The sequence below is a fragment of the Lepisma saccharinum genome, chromosome 26 (assembly GCF_977018435.1).
Source record: "Lepisma saccharinum chromosome 26, izLepSacc3.1, whole genome shotgun sequence".
Lineage (NCBI taxonomy): Eukaryota > Metazoa > Arthropoda > Insecta > Zygentoma > Lepismatidae > Lepisma > Lepisma saccharinum.
In genome coordinates this window covers 52,209,664-52,229,702 of record NC_139254.1, presented here as the reverse complement: position 1 = coordinate 52,229,702, position 20,039 = coordinate 52,209,664, and the positions used below count along the sequence as shown (strand labels likewise).

The window sequence follows — 20,039 nt, the reverse complement described above, 5'->3', positions numbered from 1 at the left end:
AGCCCCTTTTTATCTCTTTTCATTTGAAAATGTGTAACATTAGAGGTCAATAGTTAATGTTTTTCAACTGACGGAACAACAGTGAAATTATGTCAAGTAAACCAATAAATGAATATAACCCATGTACCATTATTGGTGGATAATAGTTGAGTATTGCTTAATCTGTGCCAGTTTATGTTTTAAGCCAGCACATTAATGCAAATAAGAAAATTAATATTGAGTTGAAATTGCAGTGCTTTAATAATAAGCACACCAGACAAAAAAATTAGACCCCTCCAGGCAAACACGGAATGGTTATGTTTTGCACTGCCAGTATCCACTATGCATTGCACTCACTGCAGCTGGTAAGCAAATCGTGAGGTACGTGGCCCACAGTATCTGTGGCAGTCATGGTTTCTGTCAAGCGTATGTTTCCATTGTGCAGGATGGCTAGAAAGAAAGACGTTAGCGAGTGGCAAAAAGGGATCATTGCATTTGGGCATTCAAAAGGACACTGTCCGGGAAGTGGCAGAATTCGCTGGAAAGAGACTGCCGACGAGTGTCAGTCACGTCTTGTGTAAACCAACCGTTTTGCATCGAGATAACAATTTCTGCAACTCATCAATGACTGGCCACATGCCTCAATTTCTGAACGTACACTGCGAAGAACTCCACACCATGGACATCTGGAGTAGAGTATAGTCCCGTTTCTGCATCTACAATAATGATGCCCAATGTAGAGTGCACCGCCGACCGCTTGAAGCTTTCTATGAGGACGGTGTACAATGTGTGGTACAAGCTGGTGGTGGGTCGGTGATGTTCTTGGGGTGCCACAGAATTGGGTCCTTTGGTTGAAGTCACTATGCACTTAAATCAGCATGGCTGCATTTGACTTCTGGATGAATAGGTATTGCCATTTGTCCAACATCTCACCGATAGTCCAACTGTGGACACACATTTGCTCCAAGGGAGAGCCAATCAACTATTAGGTATGATTTCCTTTTGGGGTCTAATTTTTTGTCCGGTGTGCTTATGTTGATAACATTTCTGTGCAGCCAATTTTCTTTAAAAATTAAATAAATATGAAGAGCAAGAAATGACTGTTATTCATTGGTATTATAAACGGGTATTTCTTTCGTATCTCAGGTGGGAATTTTTCTGATAATGTTCCTGCATTAAGTGCCTCTGTGGGTCACTAAACTTCTAATCAGTGGGTACCTGATGGCAATCTGGGTGGGGGGAGGTGGAGCATGGTACTGATCACATCACCTCCAGTGCCAGCTTGATGGCCATTCATGTTAAATGGTCGACTTTCAAAAGTATTATGAATTTCTAACAAACATTTTTTTTTCTTTTAAAGATAGAACCTAGGACCCTGAAAGAAGAAATTCTGGTTACAGTGGCTGTGTGAAATCCTACCTTCAAACTCTTGTGTGCATAGCATAAGCGTAGCTTATCTTTTTAAAATTCTTTCCTATTACAAGTGGTGCTCCACAAACTTGTTCATTATCATTAGACCCAATGGACTTGTAATGAAAACTGCAACAGTTTCTTCAAGTGCTCATCAACTTCATTGAGTCTGATGGTGTATGTCACCGGAGTCATTGACCTAAAATGTTATTTAGAGAACTTTAGATATTAACGGAAATAACTACGTTAAATAGTATTGATTAATTTAACTACTTAACGTGAGTGAGTATGGAGTCTTATTAGGACAATGTTTCGGAGGTCAGACTGGCTCCTTCATCAGGTTCTTGGTTGTTTTTCGTCACAGAGCATAGTGCCATGTAAAAGAAGTCTTGAATGAGGATTTGGTTAAGGGTTAAGGTTAAAAACACTTACAAAATCTCTGCCATATAAACTTAAATATAGTTATTTTAACATAAGTGTGGAGTATTTTTACGACTCCATACTCACTCACGTAAGTAGTTAAATTAATCAATACTGTTTAACGTAGTTATTTCCTTTAATAATGAGTAACGCACAAATCTATAATATATTAGATATTAACATATAACCTTGAATTTTTATGATGTTGCTCATTTAGACTTTGAAGTGAGTGCAAAAAATTTTATCATTGCATGTGCATTGTGTTTCTCACGAAGCTCCTTCTTATTTCCAGCCCTCCAAAGTCGACATAGAGGCGACGGCTGAACCAGAGCCTCAGTATTTTCTTCTCAGGACAAGAGCTCGTCGGGTGTCCACTACGACAACAGTATGTCTTTTCCTGACTGCTTTGCTTGTGATGAGCATCGGCATCATTGGTGGTGTGTATTTGTATCGGCAGTTTGCACGGTCTCAGGTAAGTGTGTATATGTGTGTGTGTATAAATATATGTACATATATATATTTTTTAAAAAAAACTCTTATATGCCATTCAGTAATCACAAATATGACTATGAAGTTTTCATTAATCCACTGTAATAAACTAAACTGAACATGCATCACAGTATAATTGTAATGGGGTGAGGATAGTTTTACCTAAGCTGCACATTTATTTTAATTCAAAATGCTTGCAAGTACTGGAAAAAAGGAAGTGATTTCTATGTTATGGATTTCTCCTCGTGGCACTGTTTTATGTGGATGTCGAAATAATTATTAAGGCTCGGCTGGACCTTTGGGCGTTGCTAGGGCAGTTTTTTAAAATTTTCCTCCTTTCAAAAAAATGCCGTGATATTCCAAATTGTGAAAAATTATGTCAGCTTAGCCTTCTGGAGCACTGAAATGAATTTTTGTGTCCTTTGCTTTTGCAAATAGTTTAAAAGAGTTATGTAATCACCAGGACCAGTTTTTGTTGTTGTTAATTTTTCAAAAATTTCATGAAAAATATATAAAATATCGTGTTTATAGTTAAAAATATTGCAGTAATTTCGTGAAAATTTCGTGGCAATTTTTAATGCCTTGCAGTTATACATAATGTTACTAAATCAATAAACATTTATGGGAAAATAAGCTTAAAAATAGTAAATAATAAATTTCTCCTTCTGAAAATTAGCCTTACTCAGTTATATTTATATTTTCGAAAAAGTGGAGTGTACAAAACAACCTGTCTCATTTATTTTCATTCATGAAACATCAACATACAAGAAGTGACAACATTTTGCTCCTTCATACGAGGGTCACTATTTATATTTTGAGCCTTGGCAACAAGTTAGGCGCGATTTGACGTTTGCACGGAATCGTCTGGCATTATTGACCATAACGTACTTCAAATGTTTTGTCAATAGCTTCATTTGTGTTGTTTATATTGCCTTGGAGATTGCGCGACAACAATAAAATGGAATTAACTCGTGAACATTTTCGTGTGATGATTTTTTACGATTTTCGACGTGGATTATCAAGACAAGAGTGCATCGATCAACTTACTTCCACATTTGGCGATGAAGCCCCATCCTTTGCCACTGTGAAACGCTTGTATAACGAATTTAATCGTGGCCACCATTCGCTCACCGACGAGATTCGCGAAGGTCGTCCAAAATCAGTTGTTGTTCAAGAAAACATTGATGCTGTGCAAAACCTAATACTGCAAGATCGTCGTGTGACATACTGTGAGATTGAGGCAACCATAGGCATTAGTTCCACCAGCATATATAAAATATTACATGATCATTTAGCTGTGAGAAAGGTATGTTCTCGTTGGATCCCACACAATTTGACAAAAACTCAAAAAGACGCTCGCGTCAATTGGTGCAAACAAATGCTCAATAAATACAATCGTGGTGCTTCAAAAGATGTATATAAGATTGTAACAGGTGACGAATCCTGGATATATGCATATGAGCCGGAACGTAAACAGCAGTCGACTGTATGGGTGTTTCAAGATGAACCCAATCCAACAAAAGTTGTTTGCGCTCGAAGCACATCGAAACAAATGGTCACCTGTTTTTTCGGGAAAACTGGTCATGTGGCAACTGTTCCTTTAGAGGAACGTAGAACGGTCAACTCTGAATGGTACACAACAATTTGTTTGCCAGAGGTCTTCGGTCAACAAACAAACGCCGTCGGATCATTCTTCATCAAGACAATGCCAGCTGTCACACATCTCGTCTAACAACCGACTTTATCAACAGTCAAAAAATCGAATTGATGGGTCATCCGGCGTTCAGTCCTGATTTGGCACCCAATGACTTCTTCTTGTTCCCGAATGTCAAGAATAAATTGCGTGGACAACGATTTTCGTCGGCGGAAGATGCCGTTGATGCGTTCAAAAACCATATTATGGAGGTGTCTCAAGAAGATTGGAAAAACTGCTTTGACAAATGGTTCGAACGAATGCAAAAGTGTATTGACCATAAAGGAGAATACTTCGAAAAACAATAAAGCAGTTTTCAATGCCAAATTCCTGTTTTTTCATTGTTAGGCTCAAAATATAAATAGTGACCCTCGTACTTCTTCTCATATCTGACACTACAAGATTGTACTGTGAAAAAAACGTTCACTATCTGCATTTGAAAGAGGTAACCACAATGACTTCATACATTCATCAACAAATTCTTTAAACGCATCACCTATTGATTTTAATGCTTCCAGTATGTCGATTACATTGACAGGGTGGGGACAGACCTGGAAAACCGGGAAATGTCAGGGAATTTTGTCTTGATTGACTTTATATATATATATATAATTAAAATATCGTTATGGAACTCTTCACGGAACAGAAAATTTTGTTGCCAAGTTTCGGCCTCAACTTTTAGGCCCCTTTTATGCACAACACAACCACGGTGCCGGAAACCAGTGATGGCAGGAAAGGAGAGAGAGAGAGAGAGAGAGAGAGAGAGAGAGATTAATTAATTTCCGGAGGGGCATAAAAATGTGTTATGCCTCTAAATATTACGTAGAAAATGCATTGAATTATCATTTTTTCTTGTCCTAATGGGAATAGTAAGGGGACAGAACTGTCAACAGACAGAGGGGATGAGAGTGGGTGGCGCTGTCCGATAGTTGTCGGACATCCTAGTATGGCATTTTGTTGGACAAACTGAAGGAACATGGAAACAAATAGGCTCCATTGATACATACAACTTTTGTCGAATATCGCCACCTGACAAAGTATCTCAGTACAACATGTGACACAAATTGCATGCATGGCACTCTCATGGAATTGATTTTTGTTGGATGTCTTTGGACTGCAACAATCAACAAAAATCGCATGCATAAACAAGAGTTTTAGACGTGCAAATATACTGCCAGAATTTTATTAATCTTCTTACTTACTTCACCTTATTTAATGTAGCTATGCTTACGAAGATTTTCTTTCATCATCCTTGGTAGTGTCTTTGCCTTGTAATTAAGGTGTCCCATGTTCGCTACCTGGTGGAGACACATAGTGGTTCGGATCCCACTTTAAACTGTAGGTCCAGTCCCAATTAGCCTTACTGTACATGAAGTGGACTTACACCAAAACACATGTCACCCCAGAACCGATTGGATGATCTCCCACCTCAGGTTAGTGAGTGAGTAGAATCAGGTGGGAGTGACGCCGGCAGTCGGTAGGTAGGCCGTGGCCCTCACAGGCTGTTTACTTCTATAGTTCATCCAGAATGTTTTATTTTCACTGGAAGAAAAGTTACTGAAGTTATTATAGTTTCATTAACACAATCAACAAACTTTTCCAAGGTAGGTTCATATATACAGTATCAGAAACAGAAAAATGTATATTTACATATAATTTTCTATTTGCTTTATTGAACTGTTCAAACATTTTACAGCGTCATTTACCAAAAAAAGCCTTTCTATAAAAAATATATATATCTGTCTGTACAGTGTCGAAAACACAAGCGATTTTAAGCATGTTTTTTTAAATAAAAAAATCAATTTCAATAATAAAAAATCATCAAAAATGGTTTATATTATCCACCCTGCCTGCAAAGTCTACGCTCAAGTGACTGACTACTAGAAATGATACATACAGAAAAAGGGGATTACTTACATGGTACCGCGTACCATCTCCACTTCAAACGCCGTACCCTTTTGTGAATGAAGACAGTGGATCTTCGAAATTAATAGGATTGAACCATTGAATTGTGCAATGCAGAAGTGCGAAATCTTCTAAATTTCATGTAAGTAATTTTAAACCGCGTTTACCGCAACCATAATAAATAAGAAAGGGGAGTTACATGGGGTACTTATGTGCATGCGTGTGCACACACAAATATGTATCAGGGTGGCTACTCGCTGGGAATTCCTTGAATTCTGGGAATTATGCATGAATTATTGGCTCCGGGAATTATGCTTGAATTTTTCTCTGTAGACATGAAAAATTGCAACTTTTATTTATCCAAATCCAACTGAATTTATGCATATTTATAAATGCCCTGAGGAAAGTATTTCACAGGTTAACTGTCATTTTTATCGAGGAAGGAGCAAAAATCTGTGTGGAAAATGAAACAAAATTCTCTCAATTCGTTTACTTTGTTAGTGTCCTTCGCAGAACAATCTGACACATGTTAAGCTATTGCAAGAAAAGATATCTCGTTAGGTAAATTTGAGTGTGAAATTCTTGTACAATTAACAATTAGTGTATCCTGTAACATTTGTGATTTGTGTTTGTAGATATACTTTGAGTATGTGAAATGCCATAGATAAACTCCGCACCTTAAACTAAATATTTTAAATATATATATACCATTTAATTGAATTGAATTGGATACATTGGAATCACACAGACCCTTCATGTTGTTAATATATTTGTGTGTGTATGTGTGTGTGTGTGATGAGAGGCGATAATACGTAAGATTGAAATAGAGAAAACAACTACCTGGGTTGAGAATTTAATAGTGGCAACACTGCTGTATATATATCATATGGAACTGGTGCTTCTCGCTTACACCAAACGTTAGTTTGATACGTAACCTACCTCCTGGTGAATGGACTCTTCCTTCCAAAACTGGGTGCATGTGCAGCGACTGGAGGTATAGAGTATCGTTGGAGTTGGTGGTCTAAAGTTGTGTAGTTGCAACAATGTTTTCGAAGCAGGAACAGCGGAGTTGGATAAAGACTGAATGTGCTCTCGGCTGTACAGCATGACAGTGTCATCAAGGTCTACGTGAGGCGTGCGGGAAATCTGCATTGTCTGCGACCTGCATTGCAAATGAAGAGGCAACACTTTCTGCTGAATCCTACCATCATTTTGCAAGACAATGCATGTAGCGCAACCTGTGGCTGATTTGTTAGCTCGATGGGGCTGGCAAGTGGTCTACCATCTCCCATACTACTTGGACTTAAGTCTCTGTCCGAACTGTTCCACAGATTCTTCAGGCAATCGACCACTCCATTCGAACCATCAACAGAAGAGGCACTGCCACAGGTATACTGCGACTTGCACATCGCTTTCAGCGGGTTGTACACAATGTTGGTGACTACATCGAAGGGCTGTAAAAGTTTCACAGAAATATATCTTTCCTACTATTTTTAAATAAATAGTTGCCACTATTAAATCTCCAACCCACGTACTTGTTCCCTTGAATTTTTGGAAAGTTCACCTTGATAACCGGGAATTATACTTGAATTTTATCGTAGTCCTAGAGTGGCCACCTTGTGTGTACATCAGTTTTTATGAATAATGGGTTACAAGTAGTCACTTTTATTAGTAACTTTAACTGTAACTAGTTGCTTTTAGAAATTAGCAGCTGCTTTAGAAACTATTTGCTAAAAAAAAATAATCCTAATATATGCAGTATACACATACATATGTTACAACAGGGTGGTTACTCGCTGGGAATTGCATGAATTCTATGTGAATTTTTCTCTGTAGACATGAAAAATTGCATCTTTTATTAATCCAAGTCACATTGAATTTATAGATATTTATAAATGCTCTGAGGCAAGTTTTTCACAGTATAGGTTTTATTTTTATCGAGGAAGTAAACAAAAGCTACGGGGAAAATAAAACAGAATTCTTTCAATCCGTTTACTTTTTTAAGTCCACTTCATGCAGAGTAAGGCTAATCGAGACTGGACCTACGGTTTAATGTGGGATCCAAATAACTGTGCCATGTGCCTCCACCAGGTATCGAACCCGGGACTCCTTGATTACAAGGTGACGATGCTACCACTGCGCCATTGGGGAGGCCCTCTTCACTTGTATTTGAAGATGCATTTCAAGTCTGAATATGTGGAATTGCAAATTTAACTCCGTACCTTAAATTAAATATTTTAAATATATGTACCTTTTAATTCAATTGATTTAGTTTTTGGATACATTGGAATCACACAGACCATTTATATTGTTAATATATTTGTGTGTGCTTATGTGTCAATGGTGAATTTCGTAATACGTTGATGTAGAGAAAACATCTGCAACTCTGTTATTTTTGAAAAGTAACTTTCTAAAGACTGGTGTATATCCTCAGCGATACTTACTCATAATCTGTGTTATTTTCCTCTTTTGTTGAAGATGCACAGATTCCGTGGATGGTGCAACATCCCGTATGATGCCAAGTCAGCCATGTTCTTAGATGATAACTCAGGACACCATCACAGTTCCCTGTTGGCAGATTCCGATTTGTTTAAGGTAAGGATATTATAGAGAGCGGTGTGTTTTAAAAGCCCTACAGGATTCTAAGAAGCTATAACTTTAAAGTAATAGGTTTATTGTAACAAAATGTTGTTGTTTTTTTACACAGAGGAAAATTTATAATTTTGTTCTGCCCATACTGCTGAATGACGTGTGTTCAGGTAACACGTGATTCCAGGATGGAGTCGATGCAGGAAAGGATCTGTCTCTCGTGCGTTCCAGGTTTCGGGAAAAGTGAATAGACACAATTGGCGAATTTGAGGGGTTGAGAATCCACATGAGTTTGAGACACAGAAGCGGGATAGCCCCAAGGTCAATGTGGGGTGTGCAGTTGCCATGCATCACCTGATTGATCCATTCTATTTCGAGGAGGACACATTGAAGGGTGCCAGCTACCCGAACATGTTGCAGACATTTCTTGTCCTGGAACTTCCGAGGTTAGGCATCATCAATGAGGTCCACTTCCAGCAAGATGGTGTCTCCACCCCACCCCACCCCATGCACATATACTACATTTTGCCCTTGAAGTTTGTGAGTTTCTTGATGGTCAATTTGGGGAGAAGTGGATTGGCTACAGAGGAACCACACTTTGACCTGTAAGGTCACCAAACCTTAAGCCTTGCAATTTATTGGCTTTGGGAACATGTCAACATGCAGGTGTGTGCACAGAAACCAACAGACCTTGATAGCATGAAGATCAAGATATGTGATATGATTCACAACATTCCGGACAAGCACTGTCAGAACGCAATTCTCAGATTCAAACTTAAGCTTGCAAGAGTGTTTTGATGTTAATGGTGCCCAGAATTTTAAAGTTTCCTCTGTGTAACAAACAATATTTCGTTGAATAAATTCTCTCGGCTATCGACCAGGTCAATTTTGGAAAAGTTTCTGAACTTTCGAAAGCTAACGTCACTCATCTTCTACCCTGAAGATGAGAGTGACATTAGCTCTCAAAAGCTCGGAAACTTTTTCAGAATTGACCTGTTGATAGCCTGAGAGAATTTATTCATTATTCGTCGCCAGGAAAGCTTCAAGACTTAACTTAAATATTTCGTTGTAATAAACCTGTTACTGTAAAAGTTAGTTTTTAGTATCCTGCAGGACTTTTAAAACAGACTGTTAGTTTTTTAGTATCCTGCAGAACTTTAAAACAGACTGTATGTATATTGCTATTCTGTAATTCAAGATTTTTTCTTAACACTGGTCCCAGTAACTCCCTTGCACATACCACTATTAGTTAGGCAGTCTGTTGTAGCAGTAAATATCAAACCGGAAAGCACATGAGATTAAACATAGTGTTTGATGCAGTGAAAATAAAGAAGAGTTCAACTATATTTTTCACTTATGACATTAAAAATAATCACCTTTCTGACGATAGCATTTTTTTTTTACCAGTTTTATACCCCCTCCAGTTCCCCACAGTGTAGTAGCACAGTTTTTAACTATTGAATAGTCATAGTTTACCTATGTTCCATTTTTATCACCTGTATTTCTTTTCAACTTCCCTAGGTGAAATAATGTTAGTGATCCATGTACACATCTTGGCGAGTAATTACCTGTTTTTAGAAACAAATGTTTTCTCAGAATGATAAAATGTGTGCTTTTATTTTCATCACTAAAGTGACAAAAAGTTATATTTTGTTTCTTTCCATGTCTGTAAGCAGGAACGTGTATAAGTAAAAACTATTTTTAATCTGATGTTTTGCCAGCTGGCAAAATTATATCATAATTTTAATAGTGTTACTTTACCATCTGGGAAGTTGGTGAAATATCACATTTTTTAACAGTTTTACTTATACACTCTGTTTCTTTTAGTGTTCACAGTAAGACAAACTTGTATCGTTCAGCATATTGTGTTGGAAGCTACGAGAGTCCTACAAGTCACACTGGGGCTTTTGATTTATCACAATAACAGAACACATCGTGATGTATACAGAAGACTTTACATCTACTATTACTACATGGGGCACTAATGTTACAGGCAACAGGAGACACTTATTAAACAAGATGGCAGACAAGCCTGTGATTTCAAACGTGGAACAGCAGTTTTGGAATGTACTTACTTTGTTCTATAGCTTTCACCACATCATGTGGCTTCCTAAGGAGGTAGAACAAGAATAGTCAAGGTTTAAAAACATGGAACTGAACAGTTGTCAGTCAGACATGGAGTAGGAAAGAGTGACAGGGCACTGCACTGTCTTTTATCTTTTTTAACCTTAACTTACCTCCCCATGTCTTAAATCTTTACTATTCTTGTCCTGTCTCCTGAGGAAGCCACATGATGTGGTGAAAGCATAAGAACAAAGTAACTACATGCCAAAACTGGTCTTTATTACTTAGTGAAATGATTGCATGTAGTGTAAGTTATGCCATATGTGGAACAGCATGTTGTGATGAAATTTCTTGTGAATTAAGGAATAAAACTAAAACTTAGTGCAAGATGATCCTCGATGAGGTGGCTTGGGGTCCACTGCAGTCGTTGCTGTGAACATTCAGTGATCCTTGAAATTTGGTTGATAACATATGTCGCCAATGAATCTTTCTATGGGAAAAATAATGGTCTCGAGCAACAAAAAATCTGGTTTGATCACTAAAGGCATTTTGTTTCTACAAAATAAAGCACGTCCTCTATACTGCTCACCATGCGATTTGCACAGTATTGAATAACAATAACAATCCAGACCGTGGTTCAAACTATTTTCACCTTTTTCGAGCCTAAGGAGTTCCCTGGAGACCAGCATTTCAGCAGTGAGGAAGAGGTGAAGCAAGCAGTCAGGTTATGGCTCTGGCATACAGAGAAATCTTTCTATTCTTTTGGCATCCAAGCACTATGAAGTGTTTTTTTCTTCTTTTTATTTTGAAAAACCAATTGCCAGTTTGACTTGAACACCCCTCGTATTTATGTTAAAGATGTTTTTGGTATTTACTGTATTGACATATTTCAAGCATTTTATTTTTCAAAATTTTTTGTGTTGGTGGAAATAAAAGCAGCATATATCCATAATACTTGCATCCTGTGATTTTGTGTCATAGTTTGTACTGGCAAGATCATGGCTCTGTTTCTTGAGTTTCACATTCCTGAAAAGTGTGAATAAGTGTGGTGACTGGACAATTTGTGTACTCGTATCTTAATGTTCAATTGCACAGCCAGCCATGGTGAGTTGCCTATCCTCTACTGACTTACTATTTCATTCCAGAGCCTGACTAAGCCTGTTCACAATGGAAACAGCGAAGACCCAAGGCTATTCAAGGAGGAGTTCGACCTGGATCTGGAAAATGAAAAGTTTGAGAAGATCGATGTGCCTGACTTCACTGGTGGGCGAAGAGGTCGTTTTATCCATGACTTCAATGCTGTAAGTTTTCTATTTCTTTTTGAAAGTACCGAAAGATGGAAACATTTTAAGTTGGGATCTTTGGGAGAACTCGAGACTTTCTTTCTATTTGATGTTTTACGTCACTCTTCTACAGAGCGATCCTTTGAAGTGTAGACTGCCACACCAGTCTTTACACTATCAGCAAGCTAGGCACTTGCGGCCGTTTGTCAGCATCTTACTTACCAGATTTATAAAAGGAGGTGTTCAAACTAGTTTGCCTTCGATGCACACACATTTTTTTAGGAAAACACCCACTAATGTAAGCTGGTGACGGAGCTAGAAACTGGTTTGTAGAGAGGTCCTGGAAGTAGAAACAAGACGGTGAAGTGAATAGGGTCCTTGTTTTGTATTGTTTGCCTGTTTATTAGTCTGGCGACTGAAGTGATAGGGTGTTTGTTACATATTGTTGTTTTTTTTTCTAGTATTTTCAACCGCAAAGTGTGTTAACAGCTCAGCAAATTTTTTCTACTGCACAGCACGTATTTATTTATGATTCATATGTGTTAACTCAATCGGCACATGAAACTCAAAGGCAACCAAGATTCCCAGGTGTAAAAGTGTCGGAAATAAATCACTCTTTAAACCGATATTTTGGCATCGTTATTGGTTCAGCCCTAATATAAATGTATATGTAAGACACCATTCTTATTTTTGCTTACATGCATATAATTTCATATATTGCAACTCGTTTTCGTGTAATTTTTCATATCAGATTTTTCTTGTGAGCTTTATCTGTTCCTTATGTTAGCATCTAATAAGCTTTTTTTTCTGCTACAGTTTTCAAACAAAAATATGCACATTCTAATTCTATGTGATACTGATACTACATGGTATGTTATAGTTTTATTGGTGAATCACACTTTTGTTTCTCAGTACTATTAACTTCTGGTCATGTAAAAGAGTAAATACGGAGAAACTACTACTCACTTTTATCCGCGAAGCTGTTTTTTCTTCTTTTTCGATTAATTTCAGTGGCCACTACCACCATCCTCGTTGGAACTTGCTGTACTGTTGCTTGGCGTGCGTCTTTTGTTCGTAGTTTTCTGGCTGCCGCTAGGTGCATTGTGCGTCTGGGTGTGTCGTCCGCTACTTCCGAGCGATAACTGCTGTAGAAGGGAAATCCAAGTGTGGTGTGCTTGCTCGCTATCTATGTTTAGTTCGTGCGGGAAGTGCATTATGGCGTGCGTTTCCTTGATTTTGGTGTCTACGAGCGTGTGGGCAGTGTGGGCAAGCGCACCACACTTGGATTCCCCTTCTACAGCAGTTATCGCCCGGAAATAGCAGACGACACACCCAGATGCACAATGCACCTAGCGGCAGCCAGAAAACTACGAACAAAAGACGCACGCCAAGCAACAGTACAGCAAGTTCCAACGAGGATGGTGGCAGTGGCCACTGAAATTAATCGGGAAAAAAAACAGCTTCATGGATAAAAGTGAGTACTAGTTTCTCCGTATTTATTTACTACCGCGTGTCTCTTTTCCCAATTATGAATAAAAGAGTAAGTTAATATTTCATTCATATAATGCTTTAAATACATTTCATCTTTATTAGAATACATAAATTTTAGGCAAGTATGCATAAAAATTTCAATATGAAAATTTGCCACGATGCACTAACATTCATTTAAATAATAAGGCCAGCCACACACCGGATCTGACACAACACAATGTGATGAGTCATTTTTGCTGCAAACCATCGCAGGGAAGTTTAACATTAGTCTCTTATGGGCGGCCACACACCAGACAAAACATTTGACTCAAGTCACATGGCAAAGGTTTGAGACAAAACAATCTGGGCATGCACAGGTCCATTCACTTCAGCCACAGAGATCTAATTGCAGATCGGTAATGGTGGAAAAAAAAGAAAATGGTATTTGATGAATAGCCCCTGTGGCCACTGCAATAAACATTGCCACAGTGCAGTATTATATAGATTCAATTCATAAATTGATCCATTAATTCTACACACACATTGATTCTAATGCATTGTTACCTGCTTCCCAAATTATAAAAGACAGACCTAGACCTATAGTGTACATAAGATGAAATCTGTAATCAGATTTTAGCTAACAAACAAAATGACTTGTGTCCTGTTGTGTTGCGGCTCTTCGTCATGTCTTGTTGGATCCAGTGTGCAGCTGGCCCAAAAGAATATAACAGCATTTTAAAGTAATCTTCAGTATGAAAGTGAGACAACTATTTTTCACAGGTAAAGATCCATTGAATAAGTGGTCATTCATAATCTGGCACCATATGGCAATTCTGTTATTAGTGCAAATAGTGAAAAATAAAAAGAGAAGTAGGTTGTTGGAAATATGTGACTTTTAGTGTAATGTGCGCGAATTTTCACTGTAGAATGTACCGTTACGGCTGTACACTGGTATGAGCATCAATGACTACATGGAAATGACTGGGTTATTGTCCCCTAAGCTGGTTATTAGGTATTTGCAAAACCATACTGTGTGAGGTAAATGAAGATTTGATGGTGGTGATTAGAATTTTTCTTGTCTATTACAGTGCAGTTTTGTCCCCTTTGAGAATGAAGCATTTTGTATTTTCATTGAGGCATATGCCAACCCAGAATGCAAGGTTTTAAACTGTCCCAGACATGTACTTCAAACCAACTTCCACAGCACATCATCAGGGCCGGCGCTAGTCATTTTGCCGCCCTGGGCAGTGGTGACAGACGCTGCTCCCTTTCGAAGGCCCTCCTCTCCCCCAACCCGTCAACGTAGCAACGGGAAATTGAAAACCAATGTATTCCTAAGTAAAACATCAAACTATAAAATAAATAATGAGACTTTTTACGCTATTTTAAGCACAAAATGATCTCCCAGCTCGACCACAGTTAAGCTTTAAAAAAATGCAACACTGATTTTATGTTATTGATATTATTATATTTTATGAAAACTCTCTCTCTTAAACGTACCTTAAATGTAACAAGTATTAGGAAAGAAATGAAGGCTTGACTTCATATGTATACCGTTGTAGGTATGTGATATATGATTGGATTTTCTAATTACATGTAATATTCCCATATCTCCTGTGTGTGTGATCTAAGGTCTTAATTCTTTCCTGCGTTTTCCCCCCATAAAGCAGGTCCTGGGTTCACCCAGCCTCAAATTAATGGGTACCTGGGGGCAACCCTGGGAGGTAAAGGCAACCAGAGAGTGGTGCTGATCACCTCCAAAATGCCCGAGATCGAGAATGTGCGTGGCCCTACCCACACATCCCTTTATAATGTGCCTTCACAACGTGGTGCTATACAGATCTTTTTCGTATAATTCTATCTTGCATAAAATGGAAACGAGTGTTTCAGACATGATTGACCGAAGATAGTATTTTTATTAGCCTTAATTTAAAAAAACAACAACTTTGTTTGCCACTTGCCACAGTTACCGACAAAGTTAATAAATTCGAAGCTCTACACTCACATTAGGTGCAAAATCATGACCCTTTATCAGTTTAAGTTCTCCTTTGGTGTAATTGTTTTATTACAGCCGAAAGCACTTTTAGTTCATCTTTTAATTCAGTAGCCTTCATGTGTTAACATTCCAGCAAGTTTTCTACACTTTTCAGACAAAAGATCAGATGGTATGTCTTTATGCTTACTAATATCATAAAATGAATTGAAAATTCACTATGATGTTTAAGCTGCTAACATCTTTCTCTTAGAGCTAAATATAATTGTCTAGGACCTGGTAATAAAAATGAACTTGACTGATTTTGCGGATCTTCAACAGTTTCATCATACTGAAACTGCTTCTTTTTCGATTTCGGCCCTGTACAGTGTTGCCTATCTTTGGATCATCTATATCTAAATTCGATGCCAATTCTTTCTCATAAACCGGAAGTCACACACAGGTTGCCTCGTCACCCCCCGATGCCTCCACGAGTCTAAGAAACTGACATTTTTCATCACTCCTGCTTTTTTCAAAGTGCTGATATGTTTGCATGAAATCATCTAACGCATCGTAGATTAATGTTTTGAAGACATTTGCTCATTACATTACGTGGAGTAAAAAGTCCTACCAGATAACTTGTGAGCACAGGAATGTAAAGCCACGCAACTGGTTTGCAATATTATGACGGTTTGGAGTCATAAATCCCTTGTTTATACCTAACCTATAGAGATTGTTCGTCCATTGAATGAATACTCTTAGTGGTTTGTAGAATTCACGAGAGATGGTGCCAGCATGCAGAACATAACTGCGTTAAATGATTTTTTTTACTTCCGGAACAGAATCGGAGTAAAATGTTTGGTAGACAAATTTTGTATATTCGTTCAGTAATAGTGATTATTGATCCCACGCATCATTGTTGTATTCATTTTGCAACTTCTTTGTTAACATTGCCTTGGTTGTGATTAAATTTTAAACAATCGGCCAGATGCGAGTCCGCGGTGATGGACAGCTCGGCAGACCATTGCATGAAAGTTGCGTTCTGCTGATGCTACACCTCTATTAAAAAAGCATATCTAGGAATGAAGGTACAAGTGTTCTTTATAATTTAAGTTTGAAAACACGATGGAACGTGTGTTTGGTTTAACAAGAAATTCCTTGGTTCGTGTGTTCAAGAAATTTTAATCGATCCTGCGCCGATGTTCGATTGGAGATGGAAGTTATCGATTTCGGTGCGCGGTGATCGAAAAGGACTTCCAGTGAAAAAAATGGAGTGATGAAAGAGGAGACTCTGCAGTTAAGGAAATTGTCATTGTTTCCAGTTGTTTCTGGATGAATCCGATGTCTGCTGTAATGATAAAACGGCGGATGAAAGCACGTTGGAGGTGAGTTGAACTCTCGGTTCCCAGAGAGGAAAAGAGTGGACTCGTGCATGCCGGATTCTTCGTTCCCGAGACACAAGGTAAGGAAACTAAATTTCCTTAAGTGACTTTGAGAAGAAGAAAATTCTCGCAAATCGTGGTACCTACGGATACGCAAAGTTCGTTAAAGAGATAGCTATCTCGCGTGTGTTGTAACTTATGTGACACGGTACTAGTACTCGCTACGAACCATGCGATAATTACAAAATGGCCATCGACGCCATGTCAGAAAAAGGTTGTGTGCACACATAAAACGAACTATTCTCGTTCGAGAAACGTATAGTACATGCCAAAATAACTTAGGAACATGTTCCAAGATTAGTTTTACGTCTATTTTACGAAGCAATATGGGCTTTTGTAACCATTTTATGTAACATAAAATGTGCATGCTAAAACTCGTATGTCACGGGTCAATGTAAAAGACATATTGGCAACTTTTTTTGTTAAGAGAAAACGCTTGATAAAACGATTCGATCGTTAGCTCATTTTGAAAAGCAGCTCTTTACTTTTATTTCTTTAAAAAAAATTAATGTAATATAATATTATGGTTGTTGGAAACTATCGTGTAACCATCCATACACGTTGGGTAAAAATTTAAATTGGAAGGTAGTCAAACTGTGTTATAAGTGTATGTGACCTAACGTGCAAATGTGCAAATAAACTGTTCCATGTCAACAATAGCATTTAATTATGTATGCTAATTGAGACATTCCTTTTCAGTGGGGGGACCCTCATGTGTATAATGATTGGGATTGGTCTTTGACATATTGTGGGGGAGGATCTGGTGAATTTATTATTAAAATTGAGTCATGTTTCTATGTCTCTATCAAAATAAGTGAGCAAGTAAGGAGGCTATTCTGTATCATGGTAAATTGCAGAAAAAGGGTGGAAATTTTTGTTGTGACATGGACACCTGATATACATTAAAAATTTCTGGGGACCCAAAAATACTGTTTGCTGGAAAATATTGATGGATATCCTGGCACACTAAAATTAGGCACAGGGTGTTCTAAAAGTAAAGGGACCAAACTTTGAATTTAATTTAGTTGTTGTTACAAGTTTGAATTATAATATATATATATATATATATATATATATATATATACTATTCTTTTCATTGCAAGACATAGTACTGTAGAACTCCAAACGTTTATCCTGCGTCACCGTACGGTTGTCATATGATATGAAGGTGTGGGCTACCACGCCAGGGGCGTACCGTTTTAATATACTGAGCCTCATGTACGACCATTTGGACAGTTTATTGTTGCCAATTATTTGAAGGAGCGTATCATAGGCCTCTCCCACTTGTTATCTCAACGGAGTTAAGGCATCGAATCTGCTTTCCCACCGTGTGGCACTCAGTGGTTGTAAAGTGAGACTACTGATATGTTCCTTCAAAACGGTGGGTGGTATATAACTTCTAAGTTATATAATATAATATAACTTCAGAGTTATATAATATAATATAACTTTCAAGTTATATAATATAATATAACTTTCAAGTTTTCAATAGGCTTATTTTTTTCTTCTCTTCAAATTTTGAAATTTTCCGCCCTGGAAATTTGCCACTCGGGGCGGTGGCACAGCTCGCCCCCCCCCCCTTTCGCCAGCCCTGCACAACATCATAATATGAGTATTGCGTATGTACGTACTGCACTGTCGAATTGCTTTACATTTTACTGTACTGTATAGTGTATTTAGGCCTATGCCCTTTAAATACACCATAATAAACATGTTTCGTTGCTATAGACGGAGTTTTAGTGCACTTTCTACTGTTCTTTTAGGTTATTTCAGTTAATCCGGACTTTCGTTAAACCGGTCAACTTATCCTCCCCCATTAGTCTGGATTAATGAGGTTTTACTGTATATTCAACAACTTTCCCCTCGTTCCATTTTTCACCATCTGCACTAATAACAGAATTGTCCTGTGGTACCAGACTTTTGAATCACCCTGCATATTTAAGAAGTAAACATAAATTATTGATGCATTTCCACATAAATAAGTAGAATAATTCTGTGGCTGTATGGTTTATTTTTCATTTTTTTCCTGTTTATGTCTTAATCACCTGTATATGAACTGACAAACAGCACTACCCACACTTTCCTGCTTCCTCTATCAGTTTGTGATACCCAGTTTTATTTTTTAATGGTCATAACAGCTTTTAGAGTCGTGCAGTACACTTTTCACTGTGTTCATACATAAAGTTTCCTTCGTAATGCATTTCCTCCATTTCAGAACAAAACTGGGATAATTGACCTTGACGGACACCGCTGTTTTGTGATGCCACTCAACCGCAGACAGATCTTGCCACCACGGTCATTGTTTGATCTCGTCAGGAAGATGTGGTCTGGTTAGTGAATCATTTTATTTCAATGGCATGTACTTTTATTTGGAATGCATGAAAATTGTCACATATGTGTGGGTGCTGCATTTGCAATCTTTGTTGCAGTATTTCTCAGCATTGTTGGCATGGCAGTTGTGCAACATAACATCATACTGTACTAGGGATGTGTAGAGTGGATTTAGTTTTCATCCCTCATCCCATCTTCGCAAATTAGCCAAGAGGCACAAAACGTGAAGTAAAATAAAAAACAAATCATTTTTTTTGTTGTTGGGAAGGTACAATTTTCGGGCAGGAAATCACCAGTGTATACCAGCACTCTGTATTGTTTTTTTAGTTCAGTGGTTCAGAAAAAGAAAAAAGAAAAGGTATTATGTAGCAGTACTAAAAAAATACATGAGAGGTGCTGACACGTACCGTAGTCTATCAGTACGTTATGTAAACATTGTTATATTGTAGTACCATGTATGGATAGATATATATTTTCTACTGCCACCATTTTTTTTTCTCGCCATATACTAAATGGGGTCAAACAAGGACATACATTCAAGTAATTTGGTTACATAGCTAAATTTTTTTTATTTTTTGAGTACTTATGAATAGTTGGCAACACTTTTTTTTTTCTTCTTGTATATACATATTGTGTGCATTGTAAAATTATTTCTAGTTTGAATAATATTCAAATTTGAATATTATTTGAACAATATAACGTGAACATGTTAAAACATAAAAATATTTAAGTTTTAAGTAGGACCGAGCCGATACCGATGCCGATGTATCAGTATCTGAAAATATCGGTTTGACTTCATCTACCGATACCAGCCGATACTTTTCCTGAATATTTATCTTTCATGGAGTCCGCAAAAATGCCGCACGATCCGTGGTAATTTAATGCATATAATTGTAGAAGAATATTTACACACTAATATTGGTTAATGTTTTGAACAAATTTTCAATTATTGCAATTTCCAAGTATCGGTATCGGTGGGAATCAGTAAGAGT

At 37.7% G+C, this 20,039-nt stretch overlaps 1 protein-coding gene across 2 annotated transcripts in view; it reads left to right on the top strand.

Annotated features, from left to right (window-relative positions):
• LOC145979481 (integral membrane protein 2B) overlaps positions 1-20,039 on the top strand; it is a 75,313-nt gene that overhangs the window by 51,416 nt on the left and 3,858 nt on the right. The window contains exons 2-5 of one of the 2 annotated variants that reach the window (XM_083112402.1): positions 2,102-2,281; positions 8,375-8,491; positions 11,695-11,850; positions 18,932-19,046. In XM_083112402.1, the coding sequence (XP_082968528.1) occupies positions 2,102-2,281; positions 8,375-8,491; positions 11,695-11,850; positions 18,932-19,046 (568 nt within the window). Of the gene's footprint in view, positions 1-2,101; positions 2,282-8,371; positions 8,492-11,694; positions 11,851-18,931; positions 19,047-20,039 lie in introns of both variants that reach the window. The other variant, XM_083112400.1, reaches the window with a different exon arrangement.